This window comes from Mesocricetus auratus, unplaced genomic scaffold, assembly GCF_017639785.1.
Source record: "Mesocricetus auratus isolate SY011 unplaced genomic scaffold, BCM_Maur_2.0 Super-Scaffold_100008, whole genome shotgun sequence".
In the NCBI taxonomy this organism is placed as follows: Eukaryota; Metazoa; Chordata; class Mammalia; order Rodentia; family Cricetidae; genus Mesocricetus; species Mesocricetus auratus.
The window spans coordinates 16,645,370-16,664,684 of record NW_024429192.1 but is presented as its reverse complement, the minus strand read 5'-3'; the positions used below and the strand labels follow the sequence as shown (position 1 = coordinate 16,664,684).

Here is a 19,315-nt window from a genome sequence, read left to right as displayed (position 1 = left end):
TATGCTTGTTGCTTATTTTTAAGTTTCAGAAAGAATGTCTTGAAACTTTTAAACTACCTTTTTAGTTTAGATTTAGATAAATGAAATTCAATTATGGAGTTATTTTTCTCAAAATCAATTGTTGTTATTTGAAGTTGAATGTGTACAAATGTATTTTTGGAACTTTTAGTATTTCTCCATATTGCAAAATATGGATGTGGGGTAAGTGACAATTTTCCATATGTTGGGCTGCTCTGTAGCTGTGGGTATTGTCACAGAGCTATGAGATTTCCATGGGCTCCACAGTTGTTATTATTGGCAACAAATCATTTTGACTAATGGCTCATACTTTATTTTGCATTTCAAACATAGCACCAGTTCTCTTATTTGACTGGTGGGTCCAGTGCATTTGATCACGGGTCAGACCCACATGTGGAATAAGAGAACTGACTCTCACAAGTCATCCTCTGACTTCTTCATGTGCAATATGACACACGTATCCTTGTACTTATGGGATATATAAATTAATACATATAAAAATAACATTCTGGAAACTACCTTATATTACACTCTTAATGAAAAAAAAACAACTGAATGAACCCAGCAGTACTTTATAACTGACTTATGACAGTACTGAATTTACAGTATGCAGAGAATACAGTCAACAGAAACTATCTCAGTATCTGATGAAACTGGCATCCTTCGAGAAAACAATTCAGTCCTAGTGGTTACATCTCTGGCAAGTGGCGATAACCATAGTTTTAAAATCAGAATGAAAGTGTAAAGTCAGGCAACTAAGGTATTAACCCACAATAGCTAACTATGTTTGCTAAATTTAATATTACCACTGCAAACTATTAAGTCCAATTTTTCTTGTTAAAGAGTATTAAAATGTTGAAGCGTCAGTTAATTTACAAATATTAGTGAAAACATATATATATATATATACATATCACTATTAAAACTCAGTTGAAGTTGCCATGGAAGTGCTATTAGTTTATCTACAGAATAAATATAGAGATATAAACATGTTTTATTTTAATTTTTACAACTATTTTTAATTGACAAATAATTGTACATATTTATGACAATCAATATAACACTATAAGGCTCACCTGAAGTTGCAGCAATTGCTGTTGAGAAGTTACCCACAGAAGCTAGAAGAAAGCAAAGTTGACTTGATACTTGTACTTATGACTTAAATTTATTGTAAAACACAGTAACAGTTGGAGTAGCTTTTCACCTTACTTAGGTTGCTGCTACTGCTGCTTTTGTAGCACCTAATGTAGATATGCTATTCACACTGACCCCGAAGTTGCCAGTGGACTGCAAAGATAGGTGATATTACAGTAATATCACATATTAAAAGTTTTATGTATAATGTTTAATGTTTCATCCATTGGGGCTGGAGAGATGACTCAGAAATTAAGAGCACTGGCTACTGTTGAAGAAGAGCTAATGCCCTTCTCAATGGCACCCACACAGTGGTTCGCAATCATCTGTAACTCCGGTTCCCAGGGATATGGCACCCTCTTCTGACCCCCAGGGATACTAGGCATGCGTGCAGCAGGCATACAGATAAACAGAGAAATCATCCATTAACAAAATAAAATAAATGCATTGAAATACAGTATTTCATATGATTTTAGCTTATTGTGAATTATTAGTGTATATTAACTCAGATACGTCCTTTATATCTAGATCTAAGGATAAGTCTTTTATGATTCTTAAAATTTGCTTTACAGCTATTAATTCATTGCTGAATAACATGGAGTTCAATGTGATATGAACTTCATGGTTCTGTTAAGTACTGACCTCACCTGAAGTCAATACAGGAATTGCTGCTGTGAGAACCCAAAACGCTTTAAGAAAATACAACTGATTTGACAGTTGATTTTAGTGCAGTGGTGGCGCATGCCTTTAGTTCCAAAACTCAGGAGGCACAGGCAGGTGGATGTTGTGAGTTCTAGACCAGCCTAGTCTACAATTGAGTTCCAGGACAGCCAGAGATACACAGGGTAATGCTCTCTCAAAAAAAACCATGATGATGATGAAGATGATGATGATGATGATAAATATAATAATTATTTGGTTCTTTTAACATCTGTTTGTTCATTTTGTTCTTCAGTTTTAGCATTTTTTTCTAAAATTAAGAGATTTAAATGTATAAGCCATAATAGAAAACAGAGCATGTCTCTCATGAAAAAGGTTCTTGTCAAGCTTATAATGACATGAATTTAGTCCTTGGAACTCACCTACAAACACACCACACACACACATGAAAGTAAACATGTGCACACATACCCACACTTTCCCATAATAAAATCATAAATAAAATAAATTTTATATTACTGAGGCAGACCTGAAGTTGTCGTGGAACTGCTGGTTGTCTGCTTATCTGCAAAAATAAGTCAGATTAAAATGATTATTATGTATTTTAGACTTGTTATAAGGACTTTAACACATATATCATATGTATAACATTTCATCTAAGAAAGTTTCTGCTTATGAGGAGTAATACTTATGTATCTGAGTCTAAAGACAATCCTTTTATTTTTATTTCAATGTTTTACAACTATTTTAGTTGAAGGTAATTTTTGCATATTTATGGGTTTCAATATGATGTATTGACTGCATGTGTATTTGTGCACAGTGTGTGTGTGTTTCTGTGTGTGTGTGTGTGTGTGTGTGTGTGTGTGTGTGTGTGTCCATGGAAACAGAAGCAACCCCTGGTTTTGCAGTTATGTACAGTTGTTACCTAAAAGGTGTGTACTGGAACCCAACTCTTGTCTTCTGTCAGAACAGTAGGCAGTTTTAACCACTGAGCTCTCTTTCTATCTTCCTATTTATTCTTTTATATCTTTTTAAGTGTGAAAAAAGTTATTTTCCTAATAGGTTTTCCAGAAAATTAAATGATGTAATTATTGGTTCAGGCATGTACTATACAATACCTGTCTCAAATATTATGGAAATGTCATGATTACAGATAACATCATGATCTTTTGAAAATTTCTATTTCATAATGATATGTAGATAAGATTGACATTTAGGATAACTTTTGCAATAATCAGAAGACTAGTAATCATACAGTTTTCAGGATGCTGATTTCAAAGTATTTATAACACAAGGTGCCTGGTAGATTTGGTTAGTTAACAGAACCACAATGTATTTTCAGATTTCTGGTTACTATTTTAATACTTTCCCACTAGTGATTAAGGTTACATTTTAAGGTAACTAGTGTTAATTGTAAAAAACAATTACAATCTTTCAAAAATAATTCTTCTAATAGAGATGTTACTTTGATGAGACATGAGAAAGTTCTGAATATTATGAACAGGGAGGGAAACTTAAAAGAGACAAAGTAACAAAAGCTGAAGTGGATGGGTTAGCACTACAGTTTGGTTTTCTTTTTGCATAGAAGCGTAATATATATTCTTTAAATTATTGTTTTAATGGTTATAACTCCAGGACCTCATGACATGGGTCAATTTTGGAATCATACACATATCACCAAAAATTTAAAATAAAACAGGAGTATTGAAATCAGAAATATCCATTTTATAATTTAAAAAAGCAGCAGGTGACAGAAAGACGCAATGTGACAGAGCTTGCATGGAAGGGTTTTGAAAGAGAGAGGAAGGAGAAAAGAGAGGAGAGACAGAGGAGGAAGAGAGAGGAGAAGGATGGGGGAGAGAGCAGGGGAAGGAGGGAGACAGAAGAAGATACAGAGAGACAGGCAGAAAATCAGAGAGAGAGAGAGAGAGAGAGAGAGAGAGAGAGAGAGAGGGGGGGGGGGAGGTACAGAGAGAGAGACAGAGAGAGAGACAGAGAGAGAGAGGTGGGTGATGGGAGATAGGCAGGGCCCTTTAAAAGGAAACATAGTGAGATCTCCCATGGAGGGCCTCACCCTCCCTGGGGAAGGGAGTAGGGATTGGGTGGGGGGCTAGGGGAGCTGTTGGGGGGGCATTGGAGGAGAGCAGGGAGAGGGAGCTGGGATTGACATGTGAAGCTAGCTTGTTTTTTAATTTTAATTAAAAAAGGAAATATAGTGAATATGCACAGGTGGTGCTATTAGTGGCTGCAGATGAAGATGTATCTTGTTAGAACCCCAAGGACAGGCCAGTTCAGACTCAAGAATACTGCTACCTATCTTTGGCATAGGTAAGTAAGTGTCATTAGTTTTCTTAGTGACATTATTCCTAGTGAAAATATGACTTTTATTTTAAAGAATAAACATCATAACAAGGTGCAGAAATGAAATATATTATTTCCTTAAGTCATGAAGTTGATAACCCTGAGTTGTGGTCAGGCAAAATGGCTTAATCAGTAAAGTGTCTGTCAAACATGCATGAGGAAATGAGTTCAGATCCCCAGGGCTCTTCAAAAAACCTCAGGTCTGGTTGTATACGTCTGGAATCCTAGAGATCCCTTGTGGTGAAAGCCGTGAGGGTCCCCAGAGCTTGCTGTCTGGGAGGCTAATATTCTCATCTCAAAACATTAGATTTAAAATGCTGATGGAAGACCTCAGGTCTACACATGTTCACAGACATCACTGTGTACTAGCAAGTAAACCTGTGTGTGTGTGCGCGTGCGCGCACGCGCGCGCGCCCACACACACACACACACACACACACAGTGTTATAAATGCAAACACTGACCTGAAGTTGTTACAGGGACTGCTGTTGACAAGTTATCAGGTGATGCTAGAAGAAAGTAAAGATGACTTTATACTGACTTTGTAATACATCTGTATTATAAAAACATTGAATAGAGTTTGCTTATTTCTTCAAAGGGCACCTGGTCCTGTGAGTACCACTTTACTTGCTGTCATGCTGTTGCTATTCATTATGTGGCTATGATACTTTAGATAAGTTTCAGCAACTGCTTGATCAGTTTGTACAACTTGCCTGAGCTGAGTTTGCTTCATGTTGTATTAATTCAAGAAAAGTACCTATTCATTTATGCTATAGCTATATGGAAGCTTTATGGAATAGTTTATATTCAACTAATATAATATTACCTATTAGACCTTGCCAATCCCAGGACTAGTAGTAACCAATTTAAAATAAAATATATTTGAAAAAGTGCAAAGTGCAAATATTAAACATAAATATCTAAAATTAGGCTTGGTGATATTTTATACACCTGTTTCAAGACAGCTCAATAAATCAAATATAGCATAGTTTTGATTTGAGAATATTCTTAATTCACTGTTATGATAAGGTTTGTGGTATGCATAAGACAGACTAATGTCAACTTGCAAGAGGATATGATTTTCTTTACTCAGATGTGATTATTTTTTTTACCATAAATTTCATCTTCCAATTCATGCAAGTGTATGGAATCACTTTTAATTTTAATTAATTTTAGCGTATCTGTCAAATAATTCATCAGGAAACTATCAATGTGAAAAAATATTAAAGAGAACAGAATTTTTTCTTAGAAAAAAAGACTTGAAAAAAATCAAGTATTATTTTCCAGTGACCCAGGCCCATCTGTTCAGGGTTGGCATAACCCAACTCAAGCTGACCTCTCCTACATTAATTAAAATTCCCAGCATACATGACCACAGGCTGATACAATGGAGGCAATTTCTCAGCTGCAGTGGTTTTCTCTTAAGTTGTCCACTGATGATAACATTGACATTAAGAATATATGTACTCACTCATATATAGATTTTAGAGATGGATCAGGATAGTGCCAGTTTGAACTTCCACTGACAGAGAGTCTGGGAAACAGGAAAGAAGCTAAGAGAGATATGCATGGTACCCCAGAGAAGAGGAATGAGGCAAGATCTCCTGAACAGACTGGGAACATGGCGAGAGGTGGGGGGGGGAGTGGGAGCTGGGAAGAAGAGAGGGGGAGAAGAGGAAGAGAGAGTAGGTCATGGGGGAACAGGAAGGTTGAGTGGGGGTAGAATAGGGTGAGAACAGCATGAGAAATTCCATAATAGAGGGAGTCATAGGTTAGAAGAGAGATCTGGCACAAGTGAGACCTCTAGTGATCTAAAGGGATGATACCAACTGGCAAGCTAAGCAATAGTGGAGAGACCACCTTAAATGCCTTGTCTTGATAATGATCTTGACACCTACCCTATATGCCATCCTAGAACGTTCATCCAGGGAATGATGGAAGCAGAGGCAAACACTCACAGCTAAACACTCAACTGAACCCATGGAACCCAGTGACAAAGAGAGAGGAGCAATGAGCAAATTGGTAAAGAATGGGCTGGCAAAACCAGCAGAGACAGCTGATCTGAGCAAGGGGGAGCTCTTGGACACCAGACCGACAGCTGGGAGGCCAGCATGGGACTAATCCAGACCTTCTGAGTGTGAGAGTCAGTGAGGAGACCTGGGCAACCTATGGGCCCTGGGCAGTAGATCAGTGTTTATCCCTGGCATACAAATGGACTATGTGTGTCCATAACACAAAGATGGATGCTCTCTCAGCCTGGACTCTTAGGGGAGTGCTTGGACCCTGCCCTGAGCAAAATGATAGACTCTGGATGTCTCCTATGTGGAATGAAGTGGGGATAGGGTAGGAGGCTGGGGAGGGGGAGATTGTGAGGGGGTGCAGAAGGACAGGAGGGAGCGGGGACTGGGATTGACATGTGAAGCAACATATTTAAAATTAAAGTAATAGAAACAAGTTAAAAAAGAATACCAATGGTGTATAACTTTAACTCCAAATCTTGGGAGGTAGAGGCAGACAGATCTCTGTTACTTAGAGGTCAGCCTGATCTACAGAGTGAATTACAGAACAGTCAGAGCTTTTACATAGAAACCCTGTCTAGATAAACCAGGCAACCAACCAACCAACCAACCAACCAACCAACCAAACCAACCAATCAACCAACCAATCAACCAACCAACCAACCAAACCAACCAACCAACCAACCAACCAACCAACCAACCAAAACAAAAAACCCAAAGCCATATACATATGTTTGTAGACTACAAAGCACAAACAATAACCTATTTTCTCCAGCCATGCCCTACCTCCTAATAGCCCACTCAACAGGATCTCATTAATGAGTTAATCCTTTGGTTAATTTAGCATTTTCCTTATCCAAGTATCTCTCAAACATTGTATAAATGCAAGACCCTTTCTTCAGTAGGAACTTTTTAAGAAAAAAACTTCATATCCAAGTCTGAGAGATTCGGTAGACACATCATCTGGGTATTTAAAAATAATTTATTATTTTGTGTGATTGTGTGTTCATATGTGTTTTTGGTCATGATGAATGAGCAGGGCATGTTCATGGAAGTTAGAAGACAATTTTTGACATCAGATCTCTCAGTTTTAGGTTCAGGGGATTTAACTTAGATTATCAGGTTTGCACAATTCACCTGCTGAGCCTTCTCCCTGGTCTCTAGTGTTAGTTTTAACCTCTACGCTTTTCTCCCGTTGTTATTCTTAGGATAAAAATGTTTCATCACTTTAAGAGGAAAGTTAACTTTTCCAACAGGAAATCATGTTGGATTACATTCATTAATCCATCTTTTGTCTCCTTTTCAATTTCTAATTAGACATTTGTCCTTGCCACTCGACTGTAATCTCCTAAGATCTGTGACCCAATCATAAATTCTCTAATTTGACTTTTTAATGAATGGCTCCAGAAAACACTTGACCAACAGATAGAATGTGACAAGACTCACAAACATCTCTGCTCCCTGAAATTTTCAGAATCTTTTTATATTTTCAAGTTTCCCAAACCTCTCCTCACTGATATTTCCCGTCAAATATTTCACTTTTCTCATGTAAATGTGTTACCTCAGGCAATCCGACATGCTCCTAAAGCCAAGGACGATTCTCCTGCCTCTCTCCTATATTTCTAGAATCTTAATTTCATAGCTTAATGATTCAAAGAAATCAAATAATGTTCACAGATACCTGTGATTTCAACGCTGTTCAAGTCAATATGGAGAATGACCAGCTGGCTGGATACATTTGCTTCAATGCCTTGAATCAGCTCTTCTTTTACATTTTCATCTGACACCCACTGAGCAAAAAAAAGGTCAAAAAGGACTATAACGCTGCCATTTCTGCAAAGCAAAAATAAATAAATAAATAAAAATGATAGAAAACTAAAAGCCAGCCATCTTCAAGTGATTTGTTCTCAGTTAAGGGGAAATGTCTAAAATTTGCTCTTAGTTATCACATCCTGACTCCTTATTACTCATAGAACAGTGTAACTCCTGCTCTGCAAAACATTTTGCAAGAATACCATAGATACGCCAAGTATCACCCTTAGTTTATGGTAGAAGGAAAGAGAAATGCTGAAGTAAACCCAACTTTTGAATCAGTGCTCAGTAGGGCACACAGGAGCACAGTGCTATCCTCTAGTCTATCCTGTCAAATCAAATAGCGTCACACAGTGTCCTGCCATTTTGCTGTTTGAAGGAATGAAGTGTGTGAGTTTGCAATGTGTCTGATGGATTCTTAGGGCAAGAGAAGTCTGACATCACTTCATTCTTATTTCAAGTGAACTGTACAAATTGAGGAAAGCCGGATACTAAGGTTCTGTAGACATTTGTATTTAGTTCTCTTTTTTCTTTTGTTTAACCAAAGTTCTTAATATGTCTTGATTTTGGTGAATCGAAAGAACAGAAACATAATCGGAATTACTGGGCACTCAGGATATTTGTTCTTTTAAGATATTTCTTGTCCATAGGATCTGTCACAATAGAAGAATTCTTCCCTTTAACCCCTCTCTGTATTTTGCATTTTAAATGTTATTTTCTTAATATAAACTATAGATTTAAAAAGAATGCATTTGAAAACAGTAGAGACACTTGAGAGATTTTTGTTTTCTTTCATACCTTTCCATTGACCTCATGTTTCCTGTTACGCTTACAACCACACAATGATAGACACGCACACACATGTTTGCACACACACTCACACGCACGCACACAAATACCTAGCTACTTGGATGCTTTTGTTAGTCGAAGGAAAGAGGATGTTTCATTCCTATATGCTTTCAGTATGCACGGCTTCCTTTTCCTTCCCTTCACCACCGTCCATCTCCCTTTTTCAGCCCCTCTTTATCCTGCCCATTTCCTTCATGTTTTCAGAATCTACCTCCTTTGCCAAACCCCGACTGTTTAAGCGTGAACTAAGAGCTCACACTTAAATTAAACGGGATTAAATATGGTTTAAAATAAAGCAGGAATGCACAGAATCTTTTATCTACTCTTGTCAGTTCCATGGTTTTACTTTCTCTTTTGTTGCACAAAGGATAATTTATATGGTAAGGAAATCCACATCTTCTCCATATAGTTCTACATATTTAATTATGCAGAACCCTAGATTGTGGGTAGCTTGAATCAGGCAGTAGAAGACACAATGTATTTGAGGCAGAGAGAACAAAGTTCTGAAATTTTCCTACACTGGATAGTAGCTAACTAGAATAATTCAACCTCAGGTATAAGCATATTTGTATGAAAGATGTGTCTTTTTAGTTGTGAATTATATATTGCACTTAATGATTTATCTCTATGAGGATAACAGGTCTATATTATAGATACATATAAGATTGTATCATTTACAATTTATTTTTGTATTCAGTATAAATGCTGAGATAAGAAAGATGTATAGGATAAATCAACGAAACCATGATAAGTATTTGTGTTTCATCATATAAGCAGGCAGAAACTTATTTTTGGTAGTTTATCAATGATCTGTATCCATTCTGTGAGATTTATTTTATTTATGAAGACAAATGAGAAAATCATTCCTTTAAGGAAAAATGATAGCCAGTTTCATTTCAAAGAACTTGTTGTTAGTAGAGGAGCTACACAGCCCTTCTCCTTTTGTCTCTCCCTTACTCTCTTCATTAATTTTGTAGCTAGATAAATCCTATCATTGCACAGAGAGCTTGGTTGTAATAGGTCAAAATGCTTCTTATCTCATATTTTCCTTAATGATACTGATAACCTTTAGGTTTGCTGAGTAAACACAGCTCTTTCTTTTGCGAACTTTGTGACTCATCTGTGTGCAAAGGGCAAACTTAAAGTGCACATGGCCACCGAGGGCAAACAGCCCTTTATTAAAGAGTCAACTGCTAATGCTCTGTGAATCAGACATTTTCCACAGAATAACAGTACTCCAAAGAGAGAAAGACAACAGATTCTTCTCTTCAAACTGGTTACACAACACACACACACACACACACACACACACACACACACACATACACATGCACACTTACTTTAGAAAGTGGCAAAAATACATGAAATACTTGTAAAAATATTATCAACTAGAATGATGACTAATTTTGATATTCTTGGTGATATAGTTTGATGACACATGGCAAGTGAGGCCACTAAAATTGTTGTATTTTAAAATATTGTTAGATATACGTTTTTCACAATGGATGCTGTTATGCAAAGGAGAAATCAATAATTTCTGTGCCATAATTCCATGATTTTACAAATCAAATAAAAAATTGAAATGCTTAATTCTAATGGTGGTATTAGGCCCCTTTTGTATGGTTATGGATATTCATTAGTGATTATTTAAGATAACACAGAGACTACGAGGATGACACACAAGCATGATGACTGGAATTTGAATCCCCAACACCCATATAAAAGCTAGGAGGCCATTTCCTTCCTAAGTGTAATACCAGCATTTGGAAGCAAAGATGGGGAATCCTGAGAGCAAGCTGGCTAGCTCATCTAGGTGAATGGGAGTACTCTGGGTTCAAATGAAATATTATACATCAACACACATACTCTTTCTCTCCCTCCCTCTCTCTCTCTCTCTCTCTCTCTCTCTCTCTCTCTCTCTCACACACACACACACACACGAGAAAGAGAGAAAATTAAATAGCTTTGAATGTCTCCTTGTTCTCCTTTCCTTTCCCATATTTTCCTTTTCCAGTTTGTTATTTCAAAGAAAGTGACAATGCTATGAACTGCCTTCTTCCCATTAATTTTACTTGACTTTATGTCATTTTTTTTCTAGGCATAAATCTTTGGCACTGAATTGACCATCCAGCCTTCATTTAGTTTCAAGAACAGGATTCTGGGCTGGAAGGAGGGGCCAGTGGTTAAGAGTACTTCTTGCTCTTGCAGGGGACCAGCATTAGGTTCCCAACACCCACATGATTGTTAAAAACAATACACAACTTCAGTTCCAGGGCACCCAAAGCCTTCTTCTGACCTCCGTGGCAGACCCCATTGTCTAGTAAGGAGAGAAGACAATTCCATCACATCTTGATGGTGGCATTTTGTATGACTGCACAAAGTTCTGACTGGGCTGGGGAGCAAGTGTGCCAGTTAAGCATCACTGGAGATGTGCCATGAGGGAGCTCAGCAGTTGCTAGGATGGAAAGGAAGAACACTAAAGAGGAAAGTGGGAGTCCAGCTAAGGAGAAACTACACAGAAGAATGAAAGATGGTTGTGGGGGATGCACGCATGATGCGATAGGTCACCACAGGTGCTAAAACAGAGTAACAAGGATTTATGGAATCCACAGGAGTGTCTGAAACAGTACATAGGAACACATCTGCATTCAGAGTGTGCTATAGAGTCTTTCAGAGCTGATAAACCCAAGATATGAGTAGGGAACTAAATTTAGTCTGCAAGGTGTCGTACTACAGCCTCATCAGTGGGTGAGAATGCAGAAAACCTGCATTGGGCTGAGGGGAATAAAGCTTCTTTCTAGTAACTGAAATTAGAAAATACACAAGACATAGTACTAACAATGATTACTTAATGGTTTTCTGATGTCCAAAACAACATTAAATGTCTTTGCATCCATGCTGTTTGAGAGAATTAATTTTAAGTAGCATGGATATTTTCCACTTGAATGAACTTCTGTCTAAAGCTCTGAAAATAACTTAGACAAAGCAGCCAATCAAAGGCTAAGTTATCCTAAATCGTTTATATCTCCTTGGACTATTATAAAGTATGTATGCATAATTTATATGACTAACTTCTTAGTAACTTTAGATATTCCTTAATGTTGGTATGTCTGTTTAACAGTATTTTCACTTCCTTGAAACAGGGATTTTAAATCATCATTGTCATAGCACCTTAAGAGACTAATTATTATTTATTAATGGCTGCATTTACTTATCAGTCACTGCCTACGTAACTCTTTTGGGTAGGAAATTAAACATCTTATAAGTACCCCAAAACAAGAAGTTTAAGACAATGCTCTCTATACCTCATCACAAGAGAGAATGTCTTGATAGTGTTAGTTGTGTGAATTCCTTAATAAAATTCATTCTCAATATCTTGATTCTTAAAAGTTTGTAAATCATGTGGTTGAAAGCAAGGCTCCTCTGTTAGAAAAACGAGAGGTGTGGAAGCATAAATTGATATTTATTGGCTGTTGTTGAGAAGACAAAATACTTGTTTCAGTTTTCATGGGTATTTTATTCATTTGTGTGTGTGTGTGTGTGCGTGTGAATGGACATGTATATGTGTGTGTTCTTATGTATAGATATCTGGGTGTGTGGGTGGGAAGGGTACATGCATACCCTATGCATGGAGGCCAGAGGTCAACCTCAGCTGCCCTTACTCAGGACACTGTCCACTTTCACTTTTAAAACAGAATCTCCTATTTTATCTGGGTCCTACTGTCTCAAATTTTGGTTTGGCTAGCTGGCCAGAGAGGCCCGTAGACCTGTTTGTTTTGTGCAACCAAAACCTGCTTTGTTTGTAAATTCTAGACAATGAACTCAAGTCTTCAAACTTCCATGACTGAGCTATTATCCCCCCCCACACACACATAGTACTGCCATTTAATACACTTTTTGTTGATTCTTACTATGCACTTATGTTTTCCCTTTGGCATTATTTTGTCCTCTACTTCTGCAATGCACAGGACACTAGTTTATATTTGGATGATTTCACTTTATTTGATTTATACTTGATTTTAATTTTTCATTTCACTGTCTCTTTCAAAGCGTGTGGTTTTCTTAGAAGAATGGTAGAGACATCACTGGCTAAGCTGAAGATCATTTGGGGAAGAGAAGAGAAACACTGTTTCCTACAGACTACACAAAGTCAAGGTGACAGCTCCATCACGTCAGATTGAGGAGATAATTATAAATGCCTCGGTGGAAAGAAACATGACAGTGATGTGTCATTCTAAGAAGGAAGGGAAGGAAAAAGGAAATGATGGTACAATTTGCATAATAACAGAAGAGAGGTCTCTATCTATGGCACTGTCCTCCCCCTACACACCTGTACATCACTTTAATATGCTAATATGTCTTTACATCACGTCTGCAATACAATTACTGTAGAACACTAACTGCATCTCCAATTTTTCTGTAGCTTTTATTAACAAAGCAATGTAAGATTTATAAAAACAAAAAAACAAAAAGCAAAAAGCTGGGCATTGGCGGAGCATGCCTTTATCAGGAGGTAGAGGCAGGCAGATCTCTGTGAGTTTGAGGCCAGTCTGGTCTACAGAGCAAGTTCCAGGACAGCCTCCAAAACAATACAAAGAAACCCCATCTTGAAAACAATAACAACAACAAAAAAGATTTGTAAAAAAAAAAGCCTTAGGCCAGGCGGTGGTGGCGCATGCCTTTAATCCCAGCACTCAGGAGGCAGAGGCAGGCGGATCTCTGTGAGTTCGAGGCCAGGCTGGACCGACAGCCTCCAAAACAATACAGAGAAAACCCGTCTTGTAAAACCAAAAAAAAACCCTTAAATTTGCATTATATTTGATATGAAATATAAAGTTAGAACACTCTCCTAGGTTTCTAAATTGACCACCACACATCAGACTCAGGCTGGATTCATTTAATTAATAATCTGATTTATTATCTTTCCACATGGTTGTTCTAACAATTACTATTGGTTTCAGAGAAGAATTTCATTTATGTAATTATTTATACAGTTAAGATTTAAGAAAAAATACATAGAAAAGTAAGGTGCTTTCCGCACTGTTTTGATTATGGGTTCTATATTTTCCACAGTGTTTAATATTCTGGCTTAAAAATTAAGACAGCTTTGTTTAACCTAGATGCAAGCTGGGGGGCCTTGGTCCTGCCTCAAGTGATGTGACAGACTTTGTTGACTCCCCAAGGGAGGCCTCACCCTCTCTGAAGAGTGGATGGGGGGGTAGGGTGTGGAGAGTCATAGAGGAACTGGGATGATTATGTAAAATAAGATTGTTTTAAGAATAAGACATAATAATATTAAATGAGGGACTTTGAATACAGACTGTGCTATAAGTTTTCACATAGACTGATCGATTTTCTGAAGAAGAAAGCAGGAGGGGGAACAAAGACAAGGATAAATAAAAGGTAGACTTTTCCAATAAAAAGTCAACTTTGCAAATGAAGTAAATGAGACTCCAGAGGTCACGGTAGCCATTAGGAAAAACGTATCAAATACTGACATGGCAGTTTATGATGTGTGTGCCTTACAGTTTACGTTGTATTGTTTTTCTCTCTGTCTTTAGTAGTGTTTTACATTAAAACAACTGGTATCTTTTGACACCAGTTTTCTCATCCAAATTGTTTTTTGTCACATTTTTGTTTTCATTTTAGGAAATGAAAAGACTTTCTCATTTTTTTCTATTTTAGATACAAAGGTTATTGCTGAATTGCATGCATTTGTACTTGAATTTTCTAATTTGAGTAGAACACTACTTTATTTATTTTTAATTTATAGATTCTCATTAGCAGCACAATCTTCTTCACTAATTGTGCTGTTCTGGTGTATCTCTGCTTCAAAGTCCCTCTGGTCCTCCCAGGTAATAAATCATTACATTCAGTGTGACGTAAGCATAAGGACAGGCCAGGGTTGCCCTGGACTTTCATCTATGGACACAATGATTCAACAGAGACACATGAAGAAACATTCATTTTTAAGAGGTTAAGTCTCATATTAAATGTTCCTGGAGGAAATGCTATATTTACATATATTGTGTAGCTTAATGTATCTACACAGCAATACTTGCTCTAGTTTGAAGTATTCATAGTGGAATTATATATTAACCTATTAATGTGAGATGCTAAGTTATTGAACACTGAAATTATGAATATGTATTTACTATGTGCATAGGTGTGTGTGCAAGTGTGTGTGTACACACGTGCCAACATAGGCCAGAAGGGGGTAGAGGATGCTACAATCCTAGCGTACAAAAGTTAACAATTCTCTTTTGTGATTTCCAACGTAAACAAACTAGGTGACATATTATTTTGCTAATAACTAAGAAGTTTCACGTGTTCTTAACAAATGAGGCACTGTATCTCTATGGCACATTTTCAGTTTTAGTCCTTATGCACATCTGGACAATTTTACCCTTGTAAGAGAAACATGTCAATAAATCAATTATCAAATATTACCATTATCTCCTACTAAAAATGAAATATTTTTACTAGAAAATATTTCCAATTGTTCACACAATGTGGGAACTATTTCTATTTTCCTATTCAAAATGACACTACACATTTGAGCTAAATTGACTGGGAGCAATGTGCTACCAGTGGGATGGTTTCAAATATACTCACTCAAATTGAAAAACCATCGATTTCTTATATTCATTCTTCAGATTACTTGATTCAAAGATCTCATCTATCTAAAAAAGATGAAAACTATATTAAATTGAATGTTTAAACTTTTATCAACTTTTTATACAAAGTATAGGCAATCTGTTTAGAACTGAGGAAATGTTCATGGTGGGGGGGCGCAGTTCGTGCAGTTGTGAATTGTGAATACAGCATGTCTGAGTGAACAAAAAACGTGGGCTGTGTATCATTTGAAAAGAAGTTAATAAAATTGATTATGATTTTTAAAACCAGCTGTGGAGAGACAGCCCCCCTACCATTTGCTGAAGGTCAAAAGCAAGAACTTTGAAATCCACGGAGAGTCTGTCTTGTAAATTAGGATTATATGTCACTCCAGATGTTATTTTAAATGTCCCTCTGACTTCATGACTTTTTCCAAGGGATGCATCTAGATGGATTAATAAGAAATAAATTATTATTAATGGAAGAGAGTATTGCGGCCTGATTTATGGTATAGAAGCAATGACACTCATTTAGTATACTTTCTCTGTAATTATTTAACCCTTGCTTTTTTTTTGAAGTCCTTTTTTGTCAAAACCAGCTACCCACTCCCCCTTTTCATTTTCAATATCTGGTTGTTTTAAAAGGCTAAAAAGTTATATACGCTTATTTTCTCTCCCACTATTCTTCCTCTTTTCTTTGAAGTCAAGCCATACATTTCTTTTCATTTTATTTTTGAATTGAGGTTCCTGTTGGAAGTCACAGGGCATAATCATGCTTTACCAATTATGGGAAGTGACTCAGGAAAACATAGTGAGAAATGGACCATTAAAAGTTGTGTAGCTGCTGTTAGATGTCTCTTGGACCCCAAGCCTCCTGGACACTGCTGGCTTTCTACGTGTGAATTTCTGTGAAGATTTCTGCTCATGTGTAACTTTGAAACAGCTTTAAAGCCACTTCTTACATTCTAGTAATTATAAATTTGGCATGTATGACTTTTGGCATGAGACAGGAACTGTCTTCATTGGAGAAGCTATAGAGAATGATGTAGCAAATACACAGTCTCAGTGGGAAAGTAACGTAAGGTGAGGTGAACAAGTTAGACAGTCTTTTTATCTGAATATTTTCTTTGATACATACTTGTATTTAAAATGAGTAGCTTTGGCTTAAATGCACAAAATGATAAGCCATTAGTTAATGCAATAATAATATTAAATAATTCTCACAATGGTATGATATGAGAAGTTTTTTTTCTTTCATACAATAGGGAAATGGGGGCTTAGAATGATATAATGTCCTAAGGCAGCATAGATGAGCAATGATGGGAGTGAAATTTAAAAATATATTTGGTTAACTATAACCCCCAAATTCTCCTAGGCACATAAATTTCCTGTCCTTAAAAATATTAAAGCTAATATTTCAAAAGATGAAATTACATTTAGCTTATACAATTAACATTATATAATTATGTACCTTATCATAATTTACATAATTTCCATTTTGTGCACAAATTAAATTACATTTAAATTTTCCCATTTAAATGAGAAAAACTGTGAAAGAGTTGAGAGATGTCTGATTGAAGGAGGTTTGGAGACCCTTATTAGTATTTCTGTGTATGGAACCAAACGGCACCCTAGATATTAGGATGTTGGTGGAGAAACCAGCAGTCTGAATAAAGAATATGGTTTAGTTAGTCATATCACACCAATGTGAATTTTTTAGTAGAGACAATTTCTATGTCTGCACAAGAAAATAACAAGTTTGGTGAAGGCTATATAATCCTTACAGTATTTTAAAATTTTACACGTTCACATATATATGTGCATATAACAATAATCAAGGAAAGAGGCTACCAACTTGAGAGTTGGGGGAATTGAGAGGGTTTCAAGGGAGGGCAGCTGTGAAAGGTTTGAGGGAGGAAATAGAGGGTGAATGTGATATAAACCTACGTCGGTTAAAGATGCTAAAACTTTACAATGTTTCCATAAGTGCAAAAATAAAATAACTATAATGCATATTATTTCTTCTAATGTTTTATTATTTGTTAAAGTCAAATTTCTCTTTATTGTGAGTTATTCCTCATTACATTGCATTACCATTTACAAATAATGTTCATGTTATAGAATAAATAAATGATGTATCCTCCATGAACTCAAAAATTCCATTAGACTGCAAAATTATTATTTTTTAAAAGTTATTTGAAGCATATAAATAAACCTAATACCTCCAATTTTCTAAAAGTGAAACTTGGGTATTGATCATACTAAACACAGATATTCATCTTAAAGGAGATGCCTTCTAGATGGTTAAAATATTAAAATTATCAGGCTTTATACTAAAATTATTTCTATAAAACCACAAATTCTTTTTATTATATCCAAATTCAAACATTTATTTGTCAGGGGAAAAGAGCTTACCCCCAAATACTTACTTGTTAAAACTAAGGTGACTCACAAGTAAATTTTCCTATTTGTCTTTTTTTTAGAATGAATTAGGCCACATACAATTCATCATTTTAAAACATAAATTAAATTTTATCAAAAAAGAATATTCAGTGCCGAGGCTATTATGATGATTCTGACTATATATTTATCTTATAAGTGAATAGGGGCTAATTAGGAGTAAATTCTCAGAATTGATGTCCAGTTTGTGGACCTGATATCTTCTATTTTCTCCAGTTCTTCATTCATAACCCAGATGGTGAAACACTACTGAAGTTAAAGATTCCTTACATCATATTAATATATTTATATATCTTTGAAAAGTTTTTGACCCATATTTGCATAATTCTACACGATGGCACTTTAATTTCTTTCTCTTTTCTTTTCATATTACTCCTCGAGCAGAATAAAATTCTTATATGTCTGTCTTTATGTATTTATGTTTGGCTTTATTTACTCATGTTATTTGTAACACTTTAGTCCAAGATATCATTATATGTAAATGGACAATAGTGTTCACTTACTCTTCATGTGTATGGGCTTGTATAATACAAGATATTTTAATGTTTATGATTCCATTTTTATCACTATGAGTATTCAGACTGTGAAATCTACTACATTATATGTTGATATTAAAAACTGAATATTATTTTGCAAAAAAAATTAAAATATTTTCTTCCCAAATTTGAATTTGTGATTATTTTAAATGACGTAACAACTGATCTTCTTAATTTTCTATGAAGTGTCCAGAACCACATAAGTGAAACAACAATATTCGGTAGTGTAGCCAAAGTAATGAATAAATTACAACAAAGATTGACTTAGAACATGTTCCTTGTTTAAGTGCATAGCTTACCTGTTTCTGAATCCTTGATTGCCAGCCAGGACACTGCAATTAACCCAGCACAGAGGGCAATAAGAATAATGAAGAGAGCCGAGAGCATTGCTTCGAAAGAGCTGAGAGAGCGATGTCCTACAGCCACCTTTCTGTTTGACTTCATTTTTTATTTTTGAAAGATTGATAATGTAGTAACTATGGAAGACTACAGTTCTTCACCCCAGCAACACTAATACTTTAAAGACTAAAGTGAAGTAAAATCTATTAAGTTCCTAAAGATTATAAAGGCACCAACTCCTCAAGCCAACACTGACAGTCTTCAGTGTGAATGTGCTGTGTGTGTCCCTCTGGAAATGGTATGTCGCTATACAGTCAGTATCTTTAAAAGGGGCAGTTAATATTTAAGAAGATATAGTGAGTGAGTAAAGATGCCTAGAGTTGTAAATTGCAGTCATGTGAGCTGGCCATTCGTCAGGGTAAGAGAAATTAAATGAATGCCATAAACAAAAATAAAATGACCCTTAGTCTCCTTAAGAACTATTAAAAAACCATGAAAATGATAATAGAAAATG

The 19,315-nt window shown here is 36.0% G+C and overlaps 1 protein-coding gene across 3 annotated transcripts in view; it reads right to left on the bottom strand.

Annotated features, from left to right (window-relative positions):
- Tmprss15 (transmembrane serine protease 15) overlaps nt 1-19,098 on the bottom strand; it is a 103,892-nt gene extending 84,794 nt beyond the window's left edge. The window contains exons 1-7 of one of the 3 annotated variants that reach the window (XM_040750556.1): nt 18,762-19,098; nt 15,782-15,912; nt 15,468-15,535; nt 7,873-8,024; nt 4,638-4,682; nt 2,342-2,377; nt 1,095-1,136 (exon numbers count right to left, since the gene is read on the bottom strand). In XM_040750556.1, the coding sequence (XP_040606490.1) occupies nt 1,095-1,136; nt 2,342-2,377; nt 4,638-4,682; nt 7,873-8,024; nt 15,468-15,535; nt 15,782-15,912; nt 18,762-18,906 (619 nt within the window). In that variant the 5' untranslated portion in view covers nt 18,907-19,098. The remainder of the gene's footprint in view (nt 1-1,094; nt 1,137-2,341; nt 2,378-4,637; nt 4,683-7,872; nt 8,025-15,467; nt 15,536-15,781; nt 15,913-18,761) is intronic. The other 2 variants (XM_040750557.1, XM_040750558.1) reach the window with 2 other exon arrangements.
- Between the last annotated feature and the right edge of the window lie 217 nt (nt 19,099-19,315).